The sequence below is a fragment of the Syngnathus scovelli genome, chromosome 2 (genome assembly GCF_024217435.2).
Source record: "Syngnathus scovelli strain Florida chromosome 2, RoL_Ssco_1.2, whole genome shotgun sequence".
Classification (NCBI taxonomy): Eukaryota; Metazoa; Chordata; class Actinopteri; order Syngnathiformes; family Syngnathidae; genus Syngnathus; species Syngnathus scovelli.
In genome coordinates, this window is record NC_090848.1 from 14,084,312 (window position 1) to 14,112,164 (window position 27,853).

The 27,853-nt window shown below is 41.7% G+C and overlaps 3 protein-coding genes and 1 non-coding gene across 9 annotated transcripts in view; 1 reads left to right on the forward strand and 3 right to left on the reverse strand.

Moving 5' to 3' along the window:
• The window catches only part of syt6a (synaptotagmin VIa), a 37,051-nt gene extending 31,127 nt beyond the window's left edge, over nt 1–5,924 (reverse strand). The window contains exon 1 of the mRNA XM_049753889.2: nt 5,755–5,924. Within this exon, the coding sequence (XP_049609846.1) occupies nt 5,755–5,911 (157 nt within the window). The 5' untranslated portion in view covers nt 5,912–5,924. The remainder of the gene's footprint in view (nt 1–5,754) is intronic.
• A 9,686-nt stretch (nt 5,925–15,610) lies between these two features.
• Nucleotides 15,611–15,683, reverse strand: trnar-ucg (transfer RNA arginine (anticodon UCG)). Its single transcript has one exon. It is a non-coding gene; the product is annotated as a tRNA-Arg (tRNA).
• Nucleotides 15,684–16,049: 366 nt separating this feature from the next.
• Nucleotides 16,050–23,360, forward strand: klhl21 (kelch-like family member 21). 5 transcript variants are annotated; one of them, XM_049754984.2, is made up of 5 exons: nt 16,050–16,202; nt 19,148–20,212; nt 20,846–21,251; nt 21,519–21,591; nt 21,697–23,360. In XM_049754984.2, exons 2-5 carry the CDS (start codon nt 19,186–19,188, stop codon nt 22,018–22,020), a joined length of 1,830 nt encoding a protein of 609 aa, XP_049610941.1. In that variant the 5' UTR covers nt 16,050–16,202; nt 19,148–19,185; the 3' UTR covers nt 22,021–23,360. The 5 variants fall into 5 exon arrangements, with proteins under 5 accessions (XP_049610941.1, XP_049610942.1, XP_049610944.1 ...); XM_049754985.2 differs by lacking the exon at nt 16,050–16,202 and adding an exon at nt 16,229–16,797; XM_049754987.2 differs by lacking the exon at nt 16,050–16,202 and adding an exon at nt 16,889–16,907.
• Nucleotides 23,274–27,606, reverse strand: zbtb48 (zinc finger and BTB domain containing 48). Of its 2 annotated transcripts, none has more exons than XM_049754983.1 (11): nt 27,524–27,606; nt 26,111–26,796; nt 25,752–26,029; nt 25,570–25,675; nt 25,281–25,373; nt 25,125–25,211; nt 24,893–25,047; nt 24,378–24,514; nt 24,144–24,308; nt 23,979–24,067; nt 23,274–23,745 (listed from the first exon to the last, which is right to left on the reverse strand). In XM_049754983.1, the coding sequence occupies exons 2-11, from the start codon at nt 26,789–26,791 to the stop codon at nt 23,524–23,526; spliced, it is 2,013 nt and encodes a 670-aa protein (XP_049610940.1). In that variant the 5' UTR covers nt 26,792–26,796; nt 27,524–27,606; the 3' UTR covers nt 23,274–23,523. The 2 variants fall into 2 exon arrangements, with proteins under 2 accessions (XP_049610940.1, XP_049610939.1); XM_049754982.2 differs by having other exon boundaries at nt 27,403–27,552.
• Nucleotides 27,607–27,853: the final 247 nt, after the last annotated feature.

Below are 27,853 nucleotides of genomic sequence, written 5' to 3' on the forward strand. Positions count from 1 at the left end.
AACTGATCAAGTCATCTCCTCAATGTACTGTTCTGCTCTGGTGATGCACACCAGGACAGAAAAGTCATCTCACGCTCTGTTGTGTTTACTAGTCATTTGCTCTCAGCTGTGCCCAATTCGAGCATGAGGAGTCCTCGGTCAATTAAAAGCAAGCATTGTGCTGAGAGTTTGCTTGGCCAGTCTCATAATTTTTACCCTCGGTTTATTTAGCAAGGCGTCTGTGATTTTAGAAGCATCTTGCGGTCAAGTTGTGCTACTGCCATAGGCACAGTCTCCATGGGGAGGAGATCATGCTCCACTTCATTGTGACACCGTACAAATTGGCACTCATGGTTCCCTCCCTCCCTCCCTCCCTCGTGTCGGCAGCATTCGCGCAGCCCCAGACCGTGTCACTCCCACGCTTGACTGTAGCCAAGGCGCACATGTCTTTGTTCTCCTCTCACACACTTGACATCATGTGGACCAAATAAGCTTATCTTGGTTTCATCAGACCACAAGACATGGTTCCAGTAATCCATGTCAGATGGTGTCATGTTTTGGAGAGGCTTCCTTCTGGGATGACAGCCTTGCAGAGCAATTTGAAGCAGTATGTAGCATATGGTAGGAGTACCAGCAGGCTGACCCTGGACCCCTTCGACATCTGCAGCAAGACTGGCAGTAGGCATTTTCCATGGAGTATGCTGTTGAGTATGTGCACTTAACTTTTTTGCGAGGTCGCGGCGAGGCATGCGACACACCTGGTCCACATTCACACCCGAGATCTTGTAAAAGTAACAGGTCACAATATACCTGGCTAATTGGGTCTCATTTGGACATTTCAACTTGGGAGTGTGTTCATATTTATCTTCAGTGGATTAACAATACTTGTTAAGTATCATAATAATCATGATGCATTGTGAAAATGATGATTGTTAGCAAGGTAAAAGCATTTTAAAAATAATGTGTCTGAACACAGGAAATCTTGTGAGATAAATCAAATTACTATGTGGATAATGCTTAACTAATATTATAATATAATATAATATTACAGCAGTAAAATATATTACAAGAATGTGACCGGTAGAGCTATTAAAATTAAATAATCGATTCCCAAATTGACTGTTTTACTCATCGAGCCGTCTTATGATTGTCCAAATTCTCAAATGTCATCCTCTCACCAGTATTTATTCAATTATTTTTCAAGTCATTCATAAATACAGAAAATAGTTCGTCTTTCATCAAAACAAGACTTTTGCAAACATCAGCTTTTATTTCTGAAAAAAAAGGGCTCAAAAATAAATGAATCCGTTTCAAAAACTTTGAAGAGTACAGTTTGAATCGCATTGTGTTTTTGTTTTTGGATCACTGACCAATACAAACTAAGGGACAATAATTGGGTGAAATGATTTTGCACACAAAATAAAATTTTACTTGATTATTCCATTGATATCGACAAAATAATCCATTCTAAAAATATTCGATCGTGTCAGCCCGACTGAGAGGTGAATCCACTTTTGTGAGATGCTGCAAGCGCAGCCAAGAGTGAAGATTTGTATTCATAGCTTGGCATGGCATAGTTATTCCTAGCGACTGATTCTATCCTGGAGAATTCATGTAGGAGATAACATAAAATTTGCACCTTCAGGACACCCCTGAATGTTAAAGTCGGTCATGCGAGGGACCCGAAGGTGCTCAAGGAGAGCGCAAGAGATGTACATTTGTAATGCTGTCCACACAACCGCTTCTTTGGTATTCAAGCCAATGTTGGACTTTTATATTAAAGCACATTCATGTGGACAGAAATATGCCCTGTATTACCTCCTGGTCCCACAAGATCTGCCTGACTTCTCCGACTCTGACACGTGTCCAATTCTGAGCAATGAACCAATCGTTCATGTACTAGTACTCACTGACTCCTTGCCCTGACCTTCTTGCCTGTGCTATTGTGACAGAGTTGTGTAAACATGGACTCGCAAGCATCCATCCATCCAATCAATGTTGCACTTTTTGATTTCTTTGTCTTTATATGGATGTTTGTTTTGTTGTGTTATGAAGGTGTGATGCAGCCTGGTGCAGTACTGAATGACAGCTGATGCAAATATCCTCTTCCAATGAAGGCTACTAAAGCTCAAGGGGGGGGATAAATGTGATCAAAAATAGGGCCGCTCAATTCAAGTCCACACAGCTGATAATGAAAGTGGAATTTTTAATAAGGTGTTTGTATGGGTTGGTGTGTTCAGCACCCGAGCTCTACAGGCTTCATTTAAGGATTCAAAGACTTGAGCCACTGGCTTGTGTAAATACCAATATTGCAGATTAGCAGTTGATTAGGTTTTGCAAGCAACAGCGGCGGCAGCAGCAGGTGGGTGCGGTCTGGTCATGTGATAGCCCTCGCACGATCAGGGTGGGCGGAACTAATTGGTCAACAAATAACGTATCTTGTTTCCTCTCAGTCACGCTGGAAAATGTTTCAGAATCACTAATTGGTCATTTCATTGTAGTCCATAAAAAACAAATTAGCTGTGATAGTGGTTGTCCATGGAAATGGAAGTCACGCACATGAACATTAAGTGTGAATGTGGACTGAGTGAGAACTTCACCCAATTATTTGTATCCAAACAATTAAAAAGTCAATTCCTCATAGCCGTTTCAAGATGTTCAGTGAGGAATTCGGAGAATTTTTTGGTTTTGAAGACAATGACAAGATCAGACCACTTTGATACCCCATGATGACATCACTGCTAATATTGTGCTGAGAATCATTCAAACAGAACTGGACTCAACTGGACAAAACTGGAGTGGACGTGACAGTTCAACATGAATCTATGTCAAAAATGTGAACATAAAGCAAAGAAGCTGGATTTCAACGCTCACGAGGGCTAGCTGAGCCAAATAAGGTTTGACATTCAAGTGGGCTTCATGCCCCGCAGTAATGAGACGAATCGGCAGCTCCCGAACACGTGACACACCGATGAAGATGTGCATGGGGCGACAATCAAGCTGACCCACAATTAAGTATGGTAACTGTAGTAATCTGTTGTGACATCAGCGCAGATAGTATCTCTGCCAAAAGCCCTCTACAAAGTTGAGTTGAAACAACACTTTTAATACTTCTCTTGGGCGGGAAGTATCACCTTATGTGACAGGATCAAACTTTGACAATAATCCTGTACATGTCAATTTTTATAACACGAATTGAACAAAATTGAATATGTATCATGAGGAACACAACCGACAGTTGCCAGATCAATCTGGTTCCAAAAAATGTAAATCTATCTTCTCACGGCCATCCCATGTGCGCTTCAAGCTGCAGGCATCCTGCATTATGCTTCACTCAACTGTCAACCATAAAGAGAAATGTCAAATAATATTATCACGATAAGATATTGCTTTTTTTTTTTTTTATCCCACACGGGTAGATTCCATGCAAACAAGGCTCAAGATGTCATCACAGCATTGCATTTATTTGACATTGCAAAATGTATTATTGTTAATTATGCCACCTGATTTTGTCTTGCATGCATCAATCATTCTCAAATCTGTGAAATTACATTTGTATTGTCAATTATATGCTCAAAACATGACCTAATATGCAAGAATGTGAACACTTGATTTGTTAAAACTGTGAAACGATGAAAAGGAAAAATGAGCAAACCTAATAGTGAATTTTATTTTAAATTGGTCAATTTTAAATTATTATTAAATTATTAGGAAAATGAAATTACGTCTTTGCGCGAAAACCGTCCGTGGCCTAAAAAACAATTGGGGACCACTGTACTGTGCTGAAACATAACAATGACATCTTCAATTAATCGTATTGATGGTTTATATAAACCCGACATGATAGCAGTGGTAATAAAAATTGGATTAAGTCGAATATTCCCTACTAAAGCCCCGCTGCGGTGTTATACAAACGCTTGACACAACCATTTGCTCCACTGTTTGTTTGCTGCTGTTAACATTTACCATTATCAGAAGCAAACAAACAAATCTGGCAGGAAAAAATCCCCTTCATAATTGCTCAAGATAATCTTTCAGAGACATCCAATAATCAAGCATATGATGACTTTGATCACTAAGGAGGGAAAGTGCTCAAATTTGATGTGATTGCCTGAATGGGTGTTTTGCACCATTGTGTTGCTACGCTATGATGTCACACGCACATACCACGGGCAGGATTTTAACTTCCAATTCCATAAGTGGGCCAGTCAGTTCACAATAAACATTTTGGGGAAAATATATACGAGGCGACGTCAAATCCCACAGCAACCTCTATACCTCAACTTCACCACAAGTATCTCATCTGGAAGATTCACGTGGCAGAAACTGTTCACATCAGCCACAGCAGCTTGATATAGTGGACGTCAGTGGCATGGTGACGTACGATACAACCCCCATGCTGAGAATGATGTGAGATGACAGCGTCGACAAGCGGGAACGGCGCCAGCACCAAAAAGGCAGTAAAGCATTTTGGATTGCACCTGCTGACACCAACTAAGTTTTTGATTTCACAACCTGACAACAAAGGCGACACCTGTTACACTTTTGGACATCAGACGGCCACCATCTTGAAAGGTTTACAACTACATTCTGATTATTTAACCACGTAAATTTTGTTGTATTTGAATCATTTGAAAATTGTGTCTCTTTATTTAGCCTGAATACACACGTGTCAAATATTATTGTTCATAAGAAACCTTGATTACTAATTTAATCATTTCCTTATGCTGTTGATGCATTTGGCTCAGGAATTTAGCATAAAATGTGGCATGCACTGAATAATGAATACACAAATTATAGTGGAAAAGATGCATCAATGGCCCCGAGGTCTTCAATTTGATTTTGGAGGAAACAAGGTCTCTTTGGTTAGTCATCAGTTGAGATCACAGCATACCTTCAGAGGCCAATTTTCAGCAAGGAATGAACTTTTGCCATGTTTTGCTATGGGGAGACTTGTGTGGCCTTTCCAAGACAATGAGCAGACTAAACAAAGAGAATGATGTCAGAAAAGTAAGTAAGGTGACTCTCAAAGCCCTTCAAAGGATGTTAAAGATGACATTCTAACTGGAGTTGTTTCACAGGTGATTGGTTATAGTGGCAGCATGGCAACATTCAATATCATACTTTATTGCGCAGGTGTCAAACTCAAGGCCCGGGGGGCAGATACGGCCCGTCACATCATTTTATGTGGCCCGCGAAGACAAATTGTGCATCAAATTCATGTGTCATTACTAGAATTGCAAATTGTCTTCACTTTTAATATACTTCTTTTAAAAGTATTTGACTAGTTTTTACTCACCTGATTTGAAAATCAATGATTTGTCAGTTTGTTTTGTAGCTTTGACTGTATATAATATGAGGTGCTCATACATTTATTTGGGTTGACAGTCATAATGGCCCTCCGAAAGAAGCTATGACTACAATGCTGACACCCCTGCTTTATAGTGTCTGTCCTCACTCTGGTCACAGGTGAGCTGCAGCCTAAGCCAGCAAGTTCTTAGGAAGGTGAGGCTGACATGCAAACTGTGCCGCCCATCAACTGTTCCAAGAAACTGAATACAAACTTTATCAAACAATGGAATCACATGACTGTGTTTTAATTATGATATTGCCTTCTTTAAAAAAAAAAAAAAAAAATCTGATGTCAACCAGAACAAACTGAGGCCAAATTAAAGGGTTGTCACTTTTTGTACATGGCAGGTAGAGATAAGAGTGCAAAACAAGACAAGTGAAATTCAACAGCCAGAATGCACGCATCATCGGGATTGTGCTTACCTTGATCCGTGTGCTTGGCGCCGTGACCGGACAACAGGAAAAGGAAGTCCTGACACGTGTCCTGCTCCAACAGCGAGCTGTTGTGCAGGCAGAGGTCCACAATGAGGGTCACGGCTCTCTGACACACCATGTCATACTCCGCTCGCTCCGAACTCATGCTGCTCCCAGCTGCATCGTCAGCCTTGGAGTGCGCTCATTAGAGGGCACAGCAGCGTGCGCGCGCGCAAGCACTCACACACTGGCGCGCGCGCTCGTGCACACACGCACACGTTGTAGCCGATTATGCAGAAAATGAATGCAACAAGTTGTGTGTGTGCTTGTCTATATGCTTGTCCATTTTCAAGAGGGCGTTGAAAGTTCTTACACTACTTAAAAGTTAAAATAAATCACAGACTGAACTGCACTTCTATTTTCTTCAATCTGTTTTGATGACTTGGCTGTATGAAAAAAATATCACAATTAAAATGTTCCATACATTTTATTGTGAATCGTCAAATAAAAAGGAATCATTCTTGTAGTAGATAAAACCAAACAATTGGTTTCAAATGTATTCAAATTTATTCAAATTGGCTCCGTTATTAAAGGATACGTCAAGTAAAAAAAACCATTATTTACAATAATACGTTCTATGCACTCCCACTAGTCTAAACGCTGTATTCTGATTAAAATTGCATTTATCATCATATGAATTAAGCAGCAAAATCCATCTCAGGGGTTAGTCATTTTACCACTTGCTGTCAACTAAAAATGACATCACAGTGCCAAAGAACTCAACATAGTACAGTGACAAAATATTTGACTTTGTCATGACCCGTCCATGCGCAAATTTATTCAAACATAAGCGTACAATATTTGTGTATGTGTGTATTCTGTGTACGCACACCAAACCTCATTTGTTGACTTAATGAAACACATCGTCCCTGGTGACAACACAAAGAGTCCGCCGCCTCACACAAATACAAAAAAAAAAAAAAAAAACACAATATCAAGTGCCTTGAATACAAATACAAAATCACCCCCACCTCACCCACCCACCCACCTTCCCAACCCAGCTGTGTTTGTCGCCCTACTTTTATGATTTGGACGAGGTGACCTACTTGATACAAGCGTCTAAACGCAGTCTTAACGACCACTGGGCTTATTTTTCTCAAGTCGACGGTCATAATGCCTCCCTCAGGTCACAAAGTCTCATGGGGCATGCTTCTCCAGAGGTATAGCACCTGTGATGAGGAGGTCCTACACACACATACACACACACCTCTTTTGGCGAAACCACTGAATGTTTACAACCAAGGATGATCAGGATGATTCCAGGCAATACAACAAAACAATATCTTGTCAGAAACAACAACACAGCCATTAGCCTTGTGGCGTGGAAAGTAATGTGCCTAATTTTCAAATTCATGTTTGCTTTTTATGATTGATATTTTTGATGAGCTCTGGAATCAAATCTGCACGCATTGAAGCATTTAGATTGGAATTGAGATCTGCCCAGCCCATCATCTCTCCGATGCCAGCGTCAAGTTAAAGGTGCTTAACCTGCCCATTAAAAAAGACAGTCAAGCGATTACGTTCTCTTTTGGGCAGTTTTTTAAATTTATTTTTTCTATTGTGCCCTCCGTAGACGTGCACTATTTAGTTAGCCAGATAGCTAACAGTTCTCCAAATGAGATGCAAATTGTTCTTGCTCCAGGCGGTTTATTTGTCAACACTTATGTTCATTCAATGTACTTTCAACACAGCATTATTGCCAAGACCATTAACGTCTATCATCTTAATGTTAGCATACAGTGGCATTCAATGACAAATTAGACCGTTTCATTCGAGCACAGGAGCAACAAACAATTTGGACATTTAAAATGAAGATGGATTTTCTTTTCCTTTGCACCACATAGACAAATAAAACATGCATGACATTGGAATTGGTGACTCCTGGTAGTGACATAGTTGGGACTAGCGACTTGCAAATCAGGTTGTACTCTGCCTCCCACTAAAAGTCAGCTTGCATCGACTCAGCTTTCTGAAGACCCCAATGAGGACAATAGAAAATGAATGGGTGGATTATGGACAGACAAGAACTCAGTGCCACCAGAGGAAAAAACGATAAGGATTATTTGTAGGGAATTCATTTACAACAATAATCCACGCTTTATCTGTCTGAGTGTCCAGTCCAGGATGTAAAAGTCAGTTGGGATAGGCTCCAGCCAGCACAGCCTAATGAGCAAAGTGCTGCAGAAATTGGATGGATGGGCCTATTGATGACGTCTTACTTGTGTGGGTTTTTTCACCAAAACAACAAATACTTTTATTCAACCATCAATCCATTTAAATTTTTTTACTGTTAAATCTTTAGGGGATGGATGCTTTTGATACAATGCAATTCCACTCATGTAATTTGCTTTTATATCTATCTCCTGCCATCTGCACATATTTATTACAAAACCTGGGCATGGAAAGTTAAAACAGATGCAGTGATTCTGTATTCTCTGACAATTCTGCTTGAATTATTTCTTTATGTATGACTCATATTGGTGCCCTGCCCGCCAAAAGGCTGTAAAATCAATTCATAATTGACTTGACTTTGTCACTGCATTGTGGTGAACTGTGTTTGAACCCTTCTGTCCTTTTTTTTGCTAATTATGTTCCAAACATAACCTTTAATCAAAGTAATTTAATACACGAAGGGACGAAATTAAATCGAATCAAATCGGATTAGGTGGATTTTAACCAGCTTCTGGTTGACTCCAATTTTAACTGAATTAAAGCAGAGCAAAAAGATGACACCGTCTACCTTTACAGGGGAGCGTGGGGGTTATTGTTCCAGGATAGATCATTAAGAGCTTATCTAAGTCTTTCTCTTGTCCTCCTGTCTCCCTCAAAGGCTTGAATGAGGGTCTGCCATGCTTCCTGTTCTTAAAGATTGCATCTATTCCATGAAGGCCAACCTGATTAGCAGGCAAATAAGAAATTGTTTCCATCTGAGGCCTTTCAAAGGAGTCCATTACTCCTGCGTATCTGCTTCAGCTGACTTTGTTTCAGCTTGCAACTAGCTACAATGAGCTAGCCAGCGAGCATAATAAGGACGCCTGAGTGGAAGTATTAGCCTATCGCAGGGGTGTCAAACTCGTTTTTTGTAGTCATTGCGTCTTTCAGAGGGCCATTATGACTGTCAGCCCAAATAAATGTATGAGCACCTCATACGTTTTCAAATCAGACGAGAAAAAACTGGTCAAATATTGAAAAAAAAAATATATATTATTAAAAGTGAAGACAATTTGCAATTCTAGTAATGACACACGAATTTGATGCACAATTTGTCTTCGCGGGCCACATAAAATGATGTGGCGGGCCGTATCTGGTCCCCAATCTGCCTATAGATTTATAGTTGTTTTTTTATTTAATTTTGAGGTTAGTTTTTTAATATAATTTATTTAATTTTTAAGGGGAATAAATCCCAAACAAAAACAACAAGCGTCACAATCACTCTTGTCTCGTTCCGGTGTTAATTAGGTTAAAACGTTGATTAAACTGCTGAGATTCAACAGGCCTCACCTTTTAGCATCTGTATTAATAATTTGTGAGGTGCAGTTAGCAAGAACGCAAAAACTGTCTCTCGTAGAAGTGCTCAGCCAGCTTTAAATAATTGAAAGCTCTGCAGCTCCATGAGCACTTAAAGGGAAACTAGCTTCCGTATGCTAATGGCAAATTAATGAGATCATAAAGACAACTGCTGAGAGAGCTTAACCGGACAGCCACGCTAACTAATAACGCGTTTAAGAGACGTTTCCCGGCTGCCATTTGGGATTCATCGTGGAGAAGAGACATCAACCAGGACGTTCAGAGACTTTGAAGCAGGTGCAGCCTTTCAACCAAGAGCCTATTTTGATGTGCAAATCGAAGTGTTGCGAGGCAAATCTTTGAGCTGCAGATGTTGCCGGACAAAAGCTTGGTCACTCAAAGCTATGCTAATCCCCTCCTCACTGCTTCCTTGCTGGCTCCCGAGGGCCACTGCTGTGTCTGGAGCTTCGCCGTCTTTCTATTTTTATTCTCTGGTCAGCTTGTTATTTACTGTCATCAGTTCCGCTTGCAACGATCAACAATCCAACGGATGAACCACTCATCTGGGAAGAAATACTGTCTGTCTGTCTGTCTGTCTGTCTGTCTCTATCCGCCCATCTGTCCATCTATCCATCCATCCATCCGTCCATCTAAATTTTCTTTTATTTTCAATAATGCATGAATCCTATTGTCAGAATTCAGACATGCACTATAGCACAGTGCCCCTGTAAGCAAATATATATATATATACTATATTTCAGGTAAAAAAAAATATAATCCCCATAAAATCTCCAGTCTGGAAATTTATAATAATGCATAATGCAAGCACAAAGAGCAAAATAAGAACAAAGCAATTGCCGGGATTATATATTGAAGTAAAAAAATATCACGTACTCAAATCCTGGGGATAAGGAGCCAAGTGATAATAATAACAATAATGCATGAAATTTATTTATCTTTATCAAGTATAAACCAATGCAATGTTTATGCCATTGCTAATCTTGCATTCTGATTACACTTTTAGAGAAAGTGTCTGGACACCATGTTATGTGTCTCCCACTCATGTTTTGTATTGCTTTTTCGTTTTGCATTTGTATTAGGATGTCTTTAAAAATAAATTAATGCTTTTGGGGTTTTTTTCTCTTGTCATGGTTTTGATGACTGTTTGGGCCCACCTGTGAAGTAAAGAGAAGAAGGCTCCCAGATCTTGACATTTTTTTTCTTTATTCTTAGCTCAGTTAAAATATGAAATACGATTTAAGTACACCTTCATTATTTTCCTGGAGGACTGTGGCCATTAAAATGTACAAAAAGGTCAAATCAAGCCCATGAGAGATTTTTATAAGAGTTGATGTAAAAGAGGTCACTGGTTCTGCTGTCCTGATTTCTTAAGACATATCATGCTACAGAAACGTGCTGTGCAAAAAGCACACACACATGCACACACACACACACACACACACACACACACACACACACGCACGCACACACGCGTTTTGCTTAATCATACATGTATCCATATAAATTTGATTTATGTTCTTCATAGACACTACATCAATAATCAATATAGTCAATTAAATAGAATGAGTCGTTTTTCGTCTTTAAAAATTCTCACATCCTCGGTATAAGTAAATTGTCTCTTGGTGTGTTTGTTACAGCATGACATGGATGGCAGACATTTTGCTCAATTTGCCATCATGCTACTAGATCATTACTATTTTAATGGTATTTAAAAATGAGTATAATATTACATTAATGATGATGATGAGTGATGGAAATACATTTATAGTCATTGATGTTTTTCCTCCTACATTATTGCCCTTCATCTCTTCCAGTCTTATTGAATGATTTTATTTATTTTTTAATCCTGTCCACAGAGATCCTAATCTTATTCCATCTCACTGTCCAGTGAAGTGTATTGCAATGACAGTAAATGTATCTTCCATTGTCTCTCATGGGTGAATGCAGCAATGAAATGAGGAGTGTGTGTGTTGAACAGTTGATCTTCTGTTTTTGTCCACTAATTCAAGTTGACAGCAGCGGTCCAGCAAAATTTGAGCTGTGCCCAACGGACAAAGTTTAGCTTTTTGCTGTCTCCTCTCCTCTCCTCTTGTAAAGAAACAAATCACGTGCTCTTGAAAGAAACTGCCACTGGATGGATAGTGCTGACGTTTGCTGGAAGTCATCCTGGCTCCCATGAGAAGAATGTTTGCATAAAAAAAACTATGTTCCACAATTGTCAATTCATTGCGACACTCCTGAACATTCAATCAACAAAAAAAATATTTGAAATCTTCTCGCTTTTGCTACCTTTTGGTGGCTATCTTAAAAATCTTCAAGAATCTTGGTTTGCTGTGTTGGTTTGGTTTGGCTCTCACTATGAACCAGAGTTCTACATTTTCAAATTTTTATCAATGTGGGGATACATCATGTTGGTTTTCTTTCTATGTTCAAGTAGCCACCCAGCGGACCACCAAAGAGATGACAAGGCTCTGCTGGTTGGAATAATCCACCGTTTTCTCAGCAGTCTTCCTCCTTGATAACACTGTTGCCAAATGACTGTGACAGGACGCCCACGGACATCTAAGCGCCTTTGGGAAGAAGGGGCGGCAAATCGGCTCTCGAGGGGAAAGGCTGCATCCCTCTCAGGATTTACTGTCTGCTCGGAGAATGAAGTCGGAACACTCTTCTGTCCGAGTGTCAGCTCTTGTGTACACACTGGGGTATGCGTGGAAATGAGGAAAGATAAGAAATGTAACGCTTTTTTTTCGTCATCCGACTCGCATTTAAATGACGGCAGGATTAGTGGCTTGGAAGATACCGAGGCCTAAGCCATGGAGTCAGCAAAATAAAGTTGACCGTGGACACAGCCCGATATCACACATCTTTTTTTGCTGACTCAGACATGCATGATTCATGCACAGTTACAGACACAGTATCTCTCTGGCATTGTTTTTTTAATTAGGAAGTTGAAGCTCATTGGAGCAGTGTTGCATAGCTACTATGTGTCCAAGGCCACCATCCCTATTTGTTACTTATGATGTACATTTTAAATTCCAATTAGACTTAAAAGATACGGTTGCAGAGATATTAGCGATAGTGTAGTGGTTCACTGTGTGGTCTGGTATGCAAAACTAGCTTCATTTTGATTTAAGTGTTTTCCTAGGCTGGTCCACCAGTATTATAGCGAGACAGCTAAAGTCCATATGACAAACCATTTTAGCCTTCTGCTGATTTTATCACAGATTTGTAAAGGGCACATTATTCCATTGCTTCAAATGTCAACAGTGGAGATGAGTTGTGTCTCACATTTTGCTCCTACATCTCCAGTAAGTGTTAGATTGTGTTGACAGGTGGAGACTGCAAGTCATTTTTTATATTCATCAAAACCTTCAACAGCATTTCCACTTCCTTTTTTCCCCAATATCCTGCCGTTGATTTATAGTTTTTGTTAAGCTTATCTCGTTGAGCACGCTTTATTGCTTGCATCTTTATTTGTTTTATTGATCTGCTTTCAACTCTTAAATTTGTTCACTGCAAGAGCCATATTGATCTATGTATGATATTACACTCAAGCTGGTTAGCTAAGGTCAAAGGACAATTTCCCTTTCGGTTTTAGGTCTCAAATCATCGAGATAGTCATTTTGTGCCAGGTTAGCCAGTCTGTATTGGAAAATATCCATATTTGTGTCAAAATTAGTTCACATTCCACATGAGACTTGCTCATGGTGAAGGTAAAAAGCACAAATCAATAGCTACTGCACTTCTTTATGTTGTCTTATTTTGTCACACAGTGTCAGTCTGATCCTGTCCACCTCAGGCCTTCAAGCATGCAAGTGTGTGACAAGCGTGACTAGCAGCAGCATTTGTTTGGAGGCAAAGTGACAGCCTCGTGTCAAGTTTCTGTGCAGTCCTATAAGTGACATTTTTTGTTTCGCTGTCGTGTAAAAATTAGGGATGAGTAGTCAATTAAGATAATTTATAATTGTCTTTGGAATTCTTTGTTGGTGGATTGTGTCTTGAAGCCACTGAGGCAAAATAGAGTTCCAGACTCATTTATAACTCATTTACCAAGACAAAAACTAACATTTTAATTATTTTGTTTGAAGTTATTATTTCTTGATAGAATTAGAGTAGTGGCTTCAAATAAGAGGGACCAGGCTTTCAATTTTTTTGAGGTACGAACCCTGCAGACAATTCTTTTCCTTGGACTTCGGAGGAAAAATTTGTTAAACAAGTTCATGCAAGATGTGTTGAGATTGGAATTGTGCATGGAGTTTAGTCACATTATTCATATTATTATTATTATTATTATTAGTAGTAGTATCTCATGAAACAGAATTAAAATCTTGATTGTCATTGTAGTTCACTACGACATTCATCTCGTGTATTCTTTTAATTAGTTATGTTGAAAACTCAAAATAATCAGCTAATTTTCATTTCAAAACATTTGTCTTAGCTACATATTGTTGGTTAAACTATGAGGAACATTTTAAATAATTCACTTTGAATAGATGTGCAGTCTGCCCCCCCTCCAACCCCATTTCTATTCATTGGTTTCTTGCCAAATAGCTAAACAAGTCATTGTTAAACACGACTTGCGCAGACGAAACCTCTCCAAGTACAGCTGCACACGCGGAATAATTCTGCCCTCAGGTGTATTATGTCGTTCATAAATAACAATGCATGTAAAAATAATAAATAATGACACAATTTGAATGCATGAATAACAATGAATGCAAATAAATAAATTAATGCAACAAAATATTTCCCCCTTTTCCCAATGCGAGGCTTTGCCCTATTTTATGGGCGGCATACAAAGACATTTTGCTTGATATTGTTTGACGTGAGCTGATGTTTAGCCATTGCACTAATCATACGCCCACTCTCTCAGCGAGCCCAGAGCGTGGGATTCAACGCTCTTGAAAGCTGTCGCCGTGAGAAAAAAAAAAACACCTGCACCACAATACATTGGGAATTCAATTAGGAAAGGCACATTTTGACCTTTCATTATATTACAGCACACCACCTAAGTAGGTTGTTATGATGCCCTCTATAAACGTGGCCAAGCAGAAGGGGACTGTGCATTCTTTTCTATAGTAGAAGCTCTAGTGGAAGGCACTTTGTTGTGAGACCACTCATATTTTGAAATCACTCTCCCCATTGGAAAAAAATGCAACAATAATGTTTTTGTTAAATTTCAAACCGCCTTGATTAATTTAAAATTTATTTACTGTCAGCAAACATGTCATCAGCGGCCTCTGGCTTTCCCCACCTCGCTTCGGTCTTTCCATCTATTGATCTTGGTCAGAGTATTGTTCTATCTCTGTTTCTAGGGAGATGTATTGACAATGGAAGCTGCGGTCTGTCATATCAATAATTCACATTGTGAGACTGCAAACGGAGCATCAGAACAATGCATACATACACACGTCTTCAGTGTAACTACCGTGTCAAATCAATTTTCCAATAGATTGCTTTGAGATGGATAAACAATGGTAGTCTGCATCTGTCATCTATTTGACAATTAAACTGTAAAAGAAAAGAGCAAATGAATAAATTTAACTTTTGTTGAGACGGAATTCACTCTGTACGTTTTCTTTCACTGAAAAAAAAGGCATCTGTGAGTGCAACATTGTTTAGAGCACTAATATTGTTTTGCCTCCTTCAAATAGACAAAGACAAATGGGGGGAAACGTGTACAGTATTAAATGTAATTATCTCAATCTGTAAATATTTGGTTTTGTTTACGCACAGATATACAAAAGTTAAAATGCTTAGTTCAGTGAACTCCATTTCAAACCAAAACAACAGAAGCAGTTAAAAACTTTCAGCAAAATTTCCAGATCAATTAAGACGTGGTAAGCAAGTTACTTGCGCAGTGTTTAAAATTGTCTCACTAGATCGTTTTAAACATTTTGGCATTGCTGCCTTTATTGAACTTAATTGAATAGTGAGGCTTGTCGCCATCTTGTGGCGAAGCTGTTGTAAGGCGCCTGTTTCATAAATTATATGCCCGTCTTATTTTTGTAGTTGTAATCAGTGATCGCCGAAGAAAAGGCGCTTTTATTGTCATGGTTTTGCTTTTACATTTGTTTAACCTTACACTATAAGACTTACAGAAAATAACAGTACGGTCGCTGCAGTTTTTCATGTTGGAGAAATTATCATCACTTGTCATAAAACAAGTCCCCCAATCGAACATAGTCTAAAAATACATTTTAATATAAATGGATTCAATTTGCTCGTGACAGTTAAAGCACAGAGACTATGAGTCATCCACAGCGCCCACAAAAATTGACCACGAAGGGACTCGAACCCTCAATCTTCTGATCCGAAGTCAGACGCCTTATCCATTAGGCCACGCGGCCGTCTGATGGCATCCGAACTAAATGTAGTTATTTAACCAGTATAATCATCTTTGTGATCGGAATACATCATACTTGTGAAGAAATGTTCCTATCATGCAAAACCATACAAATAAAAACATCACCAGTGATTTGTAGTTGTGGCCTTGCATGTGCTTTTCAAATAATAAGGGCCTTTCAAGTGCTTTTCAAATAATGGGTACCAAAGTGAATGGTCTTATTCATTGACTAGAATGCCACATTTATTTAGATCACAACAACAGACTCAGAGTGGAAAAGCAGAAAGAGAAATAAAAACCGGAGAAATACAAAATTCCAATATCTACTGCCTGCGTGTTCACTCAAGTACTCGTTTTTCCTACACTCCCTGAAGGCAGCGTGTGGCAGTTCATACTATCATGGCGCTGAAGGAGGCCGAACACATCTGCGACATCAAAGTTTCATCGCCGATTCTTTTGTAAAGGCTTTCCTTTTTTCGCAGTTATCTGAATATTTATGAGGCCAGAGCGAGGACAAACACGGGTAAGAAGGCTTTTATAGTCGATGTTTGCACCAATTTCCATGCAGCGAAGAGTCAGCACGACAGCAACCTTTTTGCTTTTGGATTGAATTATGACGTCTGTAAATTCGCACTCACCGCTCCACAGCGTTCAACTTTTAACAGTGACCAAAAAAAAAAAAAAAAAAAATCCAAACAAAAAGTGTTTTTTCCCCATGTCGCGTCACAAACGCCAAAACGTCATAAACCGTCAGTCGGGGAAATAAACGAAATGAGTCGAATCGGTATTCGCCATCCACCGAATTTTTGAGCAATGCCGTTCATTGGTTTTAGATTAAGTATGCAAAACAAGGTTCGGTGACTTGTTAATATATTTTGCGTGAGCTCCACTTTGTGATCGAACGTCAGAGTCTGTTTTAGTATTGTTTTAGATGCTATTAGTTCTGTTACTTATGGGGGGAAGTTTTGGCATTCATCAGTAACTTGAGCCTCAAGCCACAGCATTTGGGATGGACATGTACGGTTGCTTGAACGAAGGAAGGATGCAAGGCGACTGACTGAAAACGTCTTCATTGACTGCACGAGGAGGAATGACAAGAATGTGAGAAGCACAGCTTGGTATGTCACAACGTGGCTGGGAGAAAAAAAGTTGAAGACTTGCAAGTATCTTAGATAGTGTCAAATGGTAGAACCTGTGCTTCGGAAGACAATTTCAAATCACTGTCAAGGTAAAAAGTAAATCACACGGTGATCTAACATTGTTCTTAAAGTTTTCCACTTGAACTGAGAGAGACTGTGCTGATCTGCTTCACCAAGTGAGCTGAATATGTGCGTGTGGCTTTTTATGGCCTGGTCAAGCTGATCTCTGGTGACTCGTGCATTACGATGGTGAGCAACCGACTGCAGCTGTTGTATGAGTGGCCAGCCAGCCAGCTGTGCAGTGCAGATAACCGTTTTTTTTTTAGGTCACCTTGGTGATGGTCATCTGACTCCCATGATTATGTCCTCATTGTCATCAGTGCACAGTAGATCTAGTATTGTGTAGGAAAGAACTCTCCTGAAGTTCTTGGAATAAAACTGCTTTTACCTGGATGTCACCTTATCAACAGCAAGACAATTAAAATGTGGATAGAACCAGTAGACCTCCATTCAGATTGTTAAGCTTGTGAGGATAGGTAATAAATAAATAATGAATGATAATGACAATCAAATAAGCAGATTGGGAAATATGACTAACAAGTGAGTCATGAATTCTGGCCTAACCAGCACGATGGATCAGGGTAATTGTGACATCCATATAATTTGGTGTCACATGGCAGGATTTTTATTCCGCTGGTGTTTACACTGGTGTCATTGCTTGAAAAAGCGGCATTAACCCTCAGGAGCTATATTTTCAGAAGGAACAGAGTAACAAACATCATGTGTCTTACGTAAAGCCCAGATGGGTTCCCGAGATCATTTCAGCAACGTGTCCCGACATTCTTACGCTGGTTGGACGTCATTCATAGACGAGCGGCCACCTTCCCTCCAGAATCACTGTATGAGCTTCTGATAAATCTTTCCACTGTCCGTATATTGCTCAGCATTCAATAGGAGGTAGTGGGATTAGGAAAATCTGATTTCTCCAAAGCAACCATATCCTACATACAGACCAGTTCTTACCTTGGTGGCAAAGGCTTATATGTTTTTGCAGTGTGGTTTGTATAAAGGTCTCGTTCACTCTCCCGGCAGGCATTTTGATCTTTCACAGAGCACCATGTGTGGCTCTATTGTTGAAGCCCCTGAGTGGAATGTGTGCCAAGTCGGCTGGCCATAGCCCAGCGGCTTTATTATGACCTTAAAAGCAAACCTCTGTAAGCAGAGCCCTTCTTATTTTAAGAGGAAATGATCTCCGAATGTTAACAAGAGGTGATTAATGGTGCTTCAGTAATGTGCTTATAAATAGATTGATGATCTTTGAAGAGAATATTAGAAGTTTGATCCCTACTGTCTAAAAGTCAAGTAGTTATTTTAAACGCCTGCATTACCTACTGGTTCAAATTTGACAAACAGTGGCCCCCAAAAGTCCAACACAACCAGTTCCCGGAGGTGGTCCGACCATCAATTTCTTCAGATTTAGAGCTTAAATACCCATCCATCCATTTTCTGAACCGCTTAGTCCCCACGGGGGTCGCGGGCGTGCTTTCTGAAATGCAATATTTTACAAATGTTGACCTTTTCGACACAGCGAATGTTTTACTTAGCATTTAGCTCAGAATCAAAGACAATTTGTGCATCCATTAATTTTCCATACAGCTAAGGTCACATGGGAGGGAACTGAATCAGCAAATCTTTTATTAACCGTCAATTTTCCCAAATGTAGTCAAATTCTCATACAATGTGACATATATTGCTTTGGCTAAACACCAAATCTAGATGGTGGAGAGCTCCTGAACTATCTGAGCTGTGGACCAACAGACACACCAAAGCCTAAATCAAAACAATAAACAAGAGCTCAAACGTAAAAACACTAAAATAGTACGTAGCGTCCACGTGTAACATATTAAATGTCTTTGCAGCTGTCAGGGTGACGCCATCGGTAATCATCGAACAACACGCCACGTTGAAGAAATTGTAACTGAAAGTTGGTGCTTTGGATCGTGCGGCTTGCGTAAACTAACATCACAGATAAATGTAAGAGGTCTGGCTGTAATTTTCTGCCGCCCTCACGACAGCCTAGGTGTTCTTCCAAGGCCCCATCCAAATCCCCCCACTCAGTGGAAATGGAAACTGTGTATTTATAGCCTCAGCGCACAAGTGAGCTGCCTGTCTTTAGGAAGGAACTGTTCATATCAGTCCAAGCTGGCGAATGTTCTAGACTGTTGTGTTGAGCCCTGCCCATGGGGTATAAGAATAAACTTTTAAAATGGTTTTGGATTAGTTGTAGAATCTAATAACAGGTGAGTGTGTTAATGTGCTTTGTTTTTAGATGTAAACGTCTTCCCGAGCGCAACCATTTGAGACGAGATGGAGAATCCCGTCTTACAGACGCAAGCGTCCACTCTGCCGTTTTTTGACACGGCCCACGCCTTCAACCTGCTTCGAGGAATTCACGAGCTCCGGGCAGAGCGCAAGTTTTTTGACGTGACTTTGTGCGCGGAGGGCCGCGAGTTCCACTGCCACCGCACGGTGTTGGCCGCCGCCAGCACCTACTTCCGGGCTATGTTTACCGGTACGCTACGGGAGAGCATCATGGACCGGGTGGTTCTACACGAGGTTTCGGCCGAGCTTTTGGGACTGCTGGTGGACTTCTGCTACACAGGGCGGGTCACCGTCACACAGGACAACGTGGATCTTCTGCTGAAAACAGCCGATCTGTTTCAGTTCCCGTCAGTCAAAGAAGCCTGCTGTGCGTTCCTGGAGCAACGTCTGGATGTTACCAACTGCTTAGAAATCCAAGACTTTGCGGAGGCCTACGCCTGCCGAGAGCTGGCGGCCAGCGCCCGCCGCTTTGTCCTCAAAAACTTAATGGATCTCGCTAAAGGGACAGACTTTGAACGCTTGCCTTGGAAGCGCCTCCTTGAGTTTGTGTCTGATGACGAGCTGTGCGTGGACAAAGAGGAGACCGTCTATCAGATCGCGGTGCGCTGGGTGAAGGCCGACCTCCAACGGAGACTTCACTACTGGCCCGAGCTCCTCCAGCAGGTCCGACTCCCTTTTGTCAGGAGGTTCTTCCTTTTGGCCCATGTGGAGAGCGACCCCCTTGTATATCTTTCACCCACCTGCCTCCGCATGGTCAACGAGGCCCGTAGCTTCCAGTCCAGCGAGTATGACCGCCACGACAGACCGTGCCGCCGCATGCGTCCGCGGCCGTCCACCGGACTGGCCGAGATCCTGGTGGTGGTGGGGGGTTGCGACCAGGACTGTGACGAACTGGTGACCGTCGACTGCTTCAACCCGCAAACGGGCCAGTGGCGCTACCTGGCCGAGTTCCCCGACCACCTTGGAGGGGGCTACAGCATAGCTGCCCTCGGGAATGATATGTATGTCACCGGTAAGTTTTGGTGCACCGTGTTTGACTTGAAGCAGTTTTAGCTTATCTCCGAAATGTCACTAGATGCCGCAAACCAAACGGATCTGAAGGAATACAATCTCTATATAACTCAGTACTATAGAACTTCTGAAATCAAACACAATTTGGTTCGGATTGATCTCTGATGTATTTAAATATGAAACAACTCTTCATTCCTATAGGCAATAATCGTCTCAAGACACATATTCCACTGAGTGTTTGCGTATTCCAATGTCTTTAATTAAACCTCAAAGTGATTACATCAGAGTGAAGCAGAACATGTTGTGCTGCCAGGCCCTCCTCATAATTACCCGTCACGGACGGCATCTAAAGCTTTCGCAATGCTCATGCAGGACACTTGGAACTTGAGCAGCATCACTAAAATAACAGCACGTCACAATTGAGTATGCAAGTTATTTAACGGCACATCATGGCAAATTAGAAACACAGATGAGACATTGATTATTTTTTTTTTTGGACAATTGTAAATCTTGAAGAATTTGAAGCCAACATAGCAACCAACAAATGCCACGCTAAACTGGACACAATAGAAAAAGCAAAGATGGAGGTACGGCTTTAGAATCGCACGTCATCCATTCTTTTGTCCTCCGGCAGGCGGCTCTGACGGCTCTCGCCTGTACGACGGCGTGTGGCGCTACAAGTCCAGCGTCAACGAATGGACGGAGGTGTCGCCCATGCTGAAAGCGCGCGAGTACCACAGCTCGTGCGTGCTGAAAGGTCAGCTGTACGTGGTGGCGTCGGACAGCACCGAGCGCTACGACCACACGCTGGATTGCTGGGAGGCCTTGCCGCCCATGCTGCACGCCATGGACAACTGCTCCACCACCACGTGCAACGGACGTCTGTACGCCATCGGCTGTCTCGCCGGGGAGGACACCATGGCCGTCCAGACCTACGAGCCGGACAGCAAACGTTGGTCCATGGTCAACTGCGGACAGCTGCCGCTGTGGTCGTTCACCCCTAAAACGGTGACCCTCAACGGCCTCATCTTCTTTGTCAGGTGCGGCGGAAACTGTCAATCTCAAGAGCTGAGTGTATTGTCACTTGGAGTCACTCTTCTTACGGGCGGCGGTATATTTTCTTCAGCAACTCCAGAAGATAGTTCGTGTAACTGCATCGGTTTTATTTCTGGCTTGTTGGCAGAAATCTGCGTCACTGATGACAATGCGTACCAGTTTGAAAGGGTTCAAGGGTTCAAGAGTTGACTCATGTTCTATTTAATTTACTCTTAATTTAAGAAGAAAAATGACTTGTGCATTTCTTGTAGGGATGACTCAGCAGAGGTTGATGTTTACAACCCCCCGACAAACCAGTGGGATAAGATTAGCCCTATGAACCAGGTTTGGATACTTCTTCATATATTTTGTTTGTTAAGCAACGTGTCCACTGGAAATTATTTAAACAGTACTTGATAAAATGTTTCTTGTACATCTTTGTCCATTCAGGTTCACGTCGGAGGCAGCGTGGCGGCGCTGGGCGGCAAACTGTTTGTATCCGGCGGTTACGACAACACATTCGAATTGTCAGATGTAGTGGAAGCATATGACCCGGCCACTCGCACCTGGAGCGTCGCGGGCCGGTTGCCTCAGCCCACTTTTTGGCACGGCAGCGTCAGCATATTCCGACAGTTTATGCCTCTGGTGTCGAATGCCTTTGAGCCTGTCGGCGCCCCGGACGCTAACGCCATCAACCTGCACCGGCACCAGCGTCACCAGGCTGTACACAACCTCAACAACAATGTCAATCAGGACGTGAACGCGGCTCACTGACTCTGGATCGCTCTTCGTTGACTGTGACTTTTCATCACAATGCTGAAACATGAATGTGTCACCTGACTTTTGGATTTGAAAGAGGATCCAAGCCTCTCAGGCTTGAAACTGTTGTCATGTACTACATCCAGAAAGAAAAACATGACTAGCATGCAGTCTTTTTGTTAAGAACATTTTGGACTAAGGCAGAATGATCATCATTCAGAAGCTGCAAAACAGATTGATTAAATAGGGTAATAGTGTTAAAAAAAAGAAAAAAAAAACTTCCATTCAACATGAAATTTATCTTTTGCATTTTTAAGTCAAGGAAGTGATGCGGCCAGTGGTACCAGAGAAATACTTAATTTCATTATCTAACCACTCGGCTAAACCAATCACACCAACTCTAAATTGTTTTGTTTTAGCTGTGAATGTCCTCCAGTGCAGGCTGTATGATGAATGGATAATCAAATCACATTTACAAATCGCTCATGGATTATTTAAATCGTTCAGCCCTACCTGGAAGCATGCTGGAAGCACCCGCCCAATTAAACTTTTTTTTATTATTATTTTGATGCTTCTAATTTCAATTGTGGATGCTCAGTCATTGAGCTAGATTAAAAGTAACATTGAGAAACATGATTTTGTAAGTCATGAATATCATATTTTGAGCTGCATACAGTATGTGCTTGTCAGCTATATTTATAGAGCATGCCACAATGTTTACGTTCCCAAACTGACACTCTGTTACCCTGAAGCATAAATGATGTAACTGTCACAGTGCCTGAGTAATGCTTATTAGTGGTTCGCTTCTTATGTGCATGGACCTTCCCTGCCTTTAAAAATGTGTTCATGGCAAATTTAATATGTTTGTGTATGCATGATAATTACATTCTCATAATGATAATGATTGCACCTTTGAAACAAATGAGGCAAAATAGCATGTACTCTGTGGCCACAACCAGCAGAGGCACTGTTGAGTGAGTCTCAACTAGTTACCATAACGTCAGAGATGTGAAGTCCGTTAAGGAACTGCACCTCGGTCGGCTGGTCCCAACTGGAAGTGCAACGGGGTAACCCTAACATGGAACTTTTTGTTACATTTACGTGCCCATGTATTTCTCTTATTTGACCTCAATGTAAATTTATCGCTTATGTTTACGATTTTCTTAGCTGGAAGTGAAAGATTTAAGCTTCTTGTTGGTTAGCCTCTTGCTAATTGTTTATTTGTGCTCATTTTTTTTTTTTTTTACAAAGAAAACAAATGCATGAGGTTTTATATTTAAATATATTTAATAGCAAGTGTAGCATGATGCATTCACCTTGAATGTCGAAATAAATCATGCATTTAAAATCGAAAATATTGAGTCTCTATTGAGGTTTTTTTTCCCAGGTAAGGATATTTTCAGCACAATGCGTTATGTCCAATTGTCCTTGATTCCTGTATTAAGGAACAGATAGATGAGAAGAATCCTGTCCTGATTTTGAGTTCAAATATTTTCTATCATTTACTATTGAAACTCTCTATTCAATCACCACAGCGACCACACAAGTGGGCTCTGTGCCGCCGGCAGCTGCGGAGCCAACCGCTTCTGGAGTGACTGACAAAGCATCTTCGGGTTTGGTGGCTTCAAAGTCACCCACATCTTCATCCTGCTCATCCACAACCACGTTCCTCAGCTTCCTTTGTCGCGGGTTGTAGTTCTCAGTCCGCTTGTGGATCTGAACGTGTCGACGCAGGTGTGCCTGAGACCGAAAACGAATTTCAGCTACAATCCAGATAATATTGCCCCAAACACTTCTCAATTCATTGTGATTCTTTTATCTCAGATAGGAACTAGTTGACTGGCCGCAGCCATGAAGGCCCACCTAGCCATGGAACAGCTAATCAAGCAGCCAACTGTCCCATTACTTTTGGACGATGTGCTTTACTACTGAAATGTGGAAGGCCCTGCCCATAGCTACATGCTGTCTCATACCTGTCGGGTGAACTTGTAGCCGCAGTCGCCACACTCGAACTTCCTCATACCCTTATGGCGACCCAGATGCACTCGCAGTTGTTCTTTGGCTAGCGAAGAAAACCAGAGGTGGTCAAATTTGCTCATTGTTTGTTCGGGCCACTGGCACGCCGGCGGTGTTCTAACCTTTAAAGGTCTTGCTACAGATGTGGCAACAGTGGGGGCGTCCCTCCTCGTGCTTGCTGGCCTTGTGGCGAAGGAGGGCGCCCTTCTCGGTGAAGCGCTGCTCGCACACGTCGCAGGGGAAGGGCCGCTCGCCCGTGTGCGTGCGGTGATGTTTTTCCAGGCTGGCTGCCGTCCGAGCAGAGCGGGATCAATTTGGCGCACAACCAACAATCGCGTCACTCGGACAGCTGTTACCTTGCGTGCGGAATGTTTTGCCGCACAGGTGACACTGGTATGGTCTTTCGCCGCTATGCACGCGAAGGTGCATGTTCAGGTTGTTTTTCTGGGAAAAGGCATGGCCGCAGATGCTACAAAGGAAGGGCCGCTCATTTCTAGAAAAAAGAAAGTGGATCAGGTAACTGATCTCATGGGAACTTTTAATGGGAATGATGAGAATATACTGGCTCGTCATCTGAACGGAAATACACAAACTTTGATTTTAGTGAAGTTGGCCGGGGTGCTGAGTAAAATGCGGATAAATGCAAAATACAATGATTTGTCTTCTGTTTTTTTTCCGTTTTACAGAAATGTCACAATTTCATTGGAATTGGGGTTTGTAGTTGGGGAAAATATTTTTTTGCTATAGTCATAAAACAAATTGTGTGCGGTCAAATATGTATACGTATTATATGTATATGAATATGTATACTAACGGTGGACTGTCGGAACAATCCACCAAACTATTTGAAAAGAAAAAGGTGAGGTCCGACCTGTGGATAGCCTTGATGTGCATCTGCAGGCCGTTGCGACTGGACGCTCGGTGCCCACACTCCTCACACACAAACGGCTTTTCCCCGCGGTGCTTAGCGGCTTCGTGGACTCGCAGCTCGTAGCGAGTCCAGAAGGTTTTCGGGCACTGTGGGCACTGAAAGAGAAACCTATTTTTTAGGCTTTTCATTTGAACGCAATTATGACAAATCTAGATATTATAGACCAATTTACAGCATGTGGTTTGGGGTGGCCGTGGACCTTCATCATGTGAGACGTCAAGTGTTTCTTATACATGAATTGTTCAGCACACTGTGTACACTGAGGAGAAAAAGCGACAAGACGTCAAAAATGAGCATTCGGTTCAAGCCACCCTGACGTTGGCGCTACCTTGTAGGGCATCTGTTCAGCATGGGAGACCATGTGTGCACGCAGCTCCTCTTTTCCTTTGAATGACGACGAACACGTCTGACACGTGAATGTCTGGAGTGAGTGGCAAAAACGTCATAGGGTTCTCCAATTCAACACAGAAAAATACACTGTACACTTTTGAATGCAAATACATGTTTCATTGCTTTTTATAGGTAAATAAATTAAATTAATTTGATTAATAGATTTACAAAAAGCTTTTTGACCCACGATAGGACAAAAACAATCAACAAAAAGATGTTGACCTCACCTGTGTTGCGGCACAGTGCCTGAGCTCATGAATTAAAAGATTCTCTTTTCTGAAGTAGTGCTTCCCGCATTTGTGGCAACCAAACGGTTTCTCGCCAGTATGACGTCTGCAGGGCATAAAACAAGATTAAACCAGAATTCGTTTCAATGCAGACATGAGAGAATTTGGGGACCGGCACCTACCTGTTGTGCACTTTGAGGTAATATTTGCTCTTGAAGACTTTGTGACAGATAGGACAGTGCACGGAGTTCTCGGATTCTCCTCCGTCCGCCGTTTCATCCTCGCCGCTCTTGCGCAAACTGGGGCGGCGTTGTCGATTTCTTGATGCAGATGCCACAGCAGGACTGGACTTGTTGATGGGTACGTATTCTTCATCAGAGTCGTGGACAGTCCAGTCAAAACGGACGCTTTCGTTCTCAACTGCCATTGAATCGTTCATGTGGCTCGGCGGGTCGCTAATCTGCAAGGGGGGGAAGAAAGACTGATTCTTCGTGTATTTAATATTGAGGTCATCCAAAAAAAGTATCTGTTTACTTTTTACCTGAGTTTGATCCATTTGCTGCTCAGTGTTCTGACCCTGCTCATCAGCATGCTCTGAAAACGGAGGCAGAGCTTCCTCACTGGCCAGGACATCACAGGAGGCATCTTCTTCAGAGATCATCCGTCTGGGCTCCTTGACTACACGGCCCGAGCGGGTAGTCGCAGCGATGACGGGGGGCTTCAAGTCATTTCCGACCCCCTCTAGGACAGCTTCCTCTTTAGTTGCTGTCAGTTTGTTTGTGTCTTCACCAGAGACAGAGAAGTCCTCAGATTTTGTCTTTCTCGGTCTGCCTCGCCCTCGCTTGACAAGAGAGACGGCGTCAACTGGCTTGTCCCTAAAGCGCTGACACATTGCGAGTGCTTCGGGGATACACAAACTGGAGGCTGCACTCTGCACATTGTCCAGGACACCCGGATCCAGCTTGAGTTCCCCTGTGTAGACGAAGTCCAGCAGCAGCTCAAGGCCTTCGCTGGAGCACTCATGGAGGTGGAACTCCACGCTGGGTGAGGCAGTGGCCATATTGGCCGCCTGAAAGACTTGACTAAAGCAGGCCAGGACACTACGATGGGCAGTGTAGACCACCCCATCGGTCACTTTCAGCAAGGCGTCACAGAAGCTCCCTGCTGCCCTCTGCTGATTCAAGGTAGACAGGACACGCTGTGCATGGTCAGTGACACGCATTTCCACTGGAACAAAAACAACGTGAGATATTTTTGAAATCTTCAAATCCATATATATATGTAAGAAAAATATGCAAAATAATTACAATAAAATATAAAATTCATGTTCAGTTTCACTGTATTATTTATAAATATTTGCAAAACAATTTCACCGATTTCTCAAATTGTTAGAAGTTATAATAAATCAATTAACCAATTATTTTACCAAGTTAAATTAATATAAAAACAAATAACCAATGACTTTTTCTTTTTATCCAAACGAATATAATAAATATTACAGGAGTCTTGATAATGTAGATGCTCAATGGAGCAGAACAACGCTGGCCATACTTTAACCTACACTGCCCCAATACATTTACAGTTTCAAAAACGATTGGAGGATGCCCAGTGGGGTACGCTACGGTTGTCTACAAGTAGGACTACAAAATATAAATAAACCTCTATAACTAACAACTGCAATATTTACGGTGAAAATAAGTAGTACATTAACTTTAAATAGAGATGAACAATGCAGTGCAAATTCTTAGCATGTCGACGTTTACGTCCTAGCATCATTTTTCTAGACGCTCCCTTAGCTTGGCTGGTACGCTGCGGTGGCATTTCAAGACTTACCACAAGAATGAGGAAACTAACGTCGATCTGTAAAATTTTCACCAAAATTCATTTCCCGTTGAAGTTGCGTAGACAGTGCATGGTATTTTTCGAGTAAAAGTGCCAAACTAGCTCCATTTACCTTGTTTTGCGTCTTGTAGGCCCCTTAAACAAAGCGGAAGTGACGTAGTACGAGACCTCCGGAATAAAATGGTCGGGGTTAATATTCCACATCAGTATTTAGATTGTAACCCAAAAAAGCTTTTTTTTTTTTGTAAAGTGAGGGCTTGTATCTGAATTGAGTTTCTGTGTATTTCTACCACGATACAAATTAGGCAAGTATCACGGGGAAATCATTGTTGGCCATCTACATTCAATCAAGTGTTGTGGCTCTCTGGTACACATGTTAGCTAGCTGGCTAACCACAACTTTAGGACCAGACGATTCGTAATAAACCATTTGAAGTGGTTAA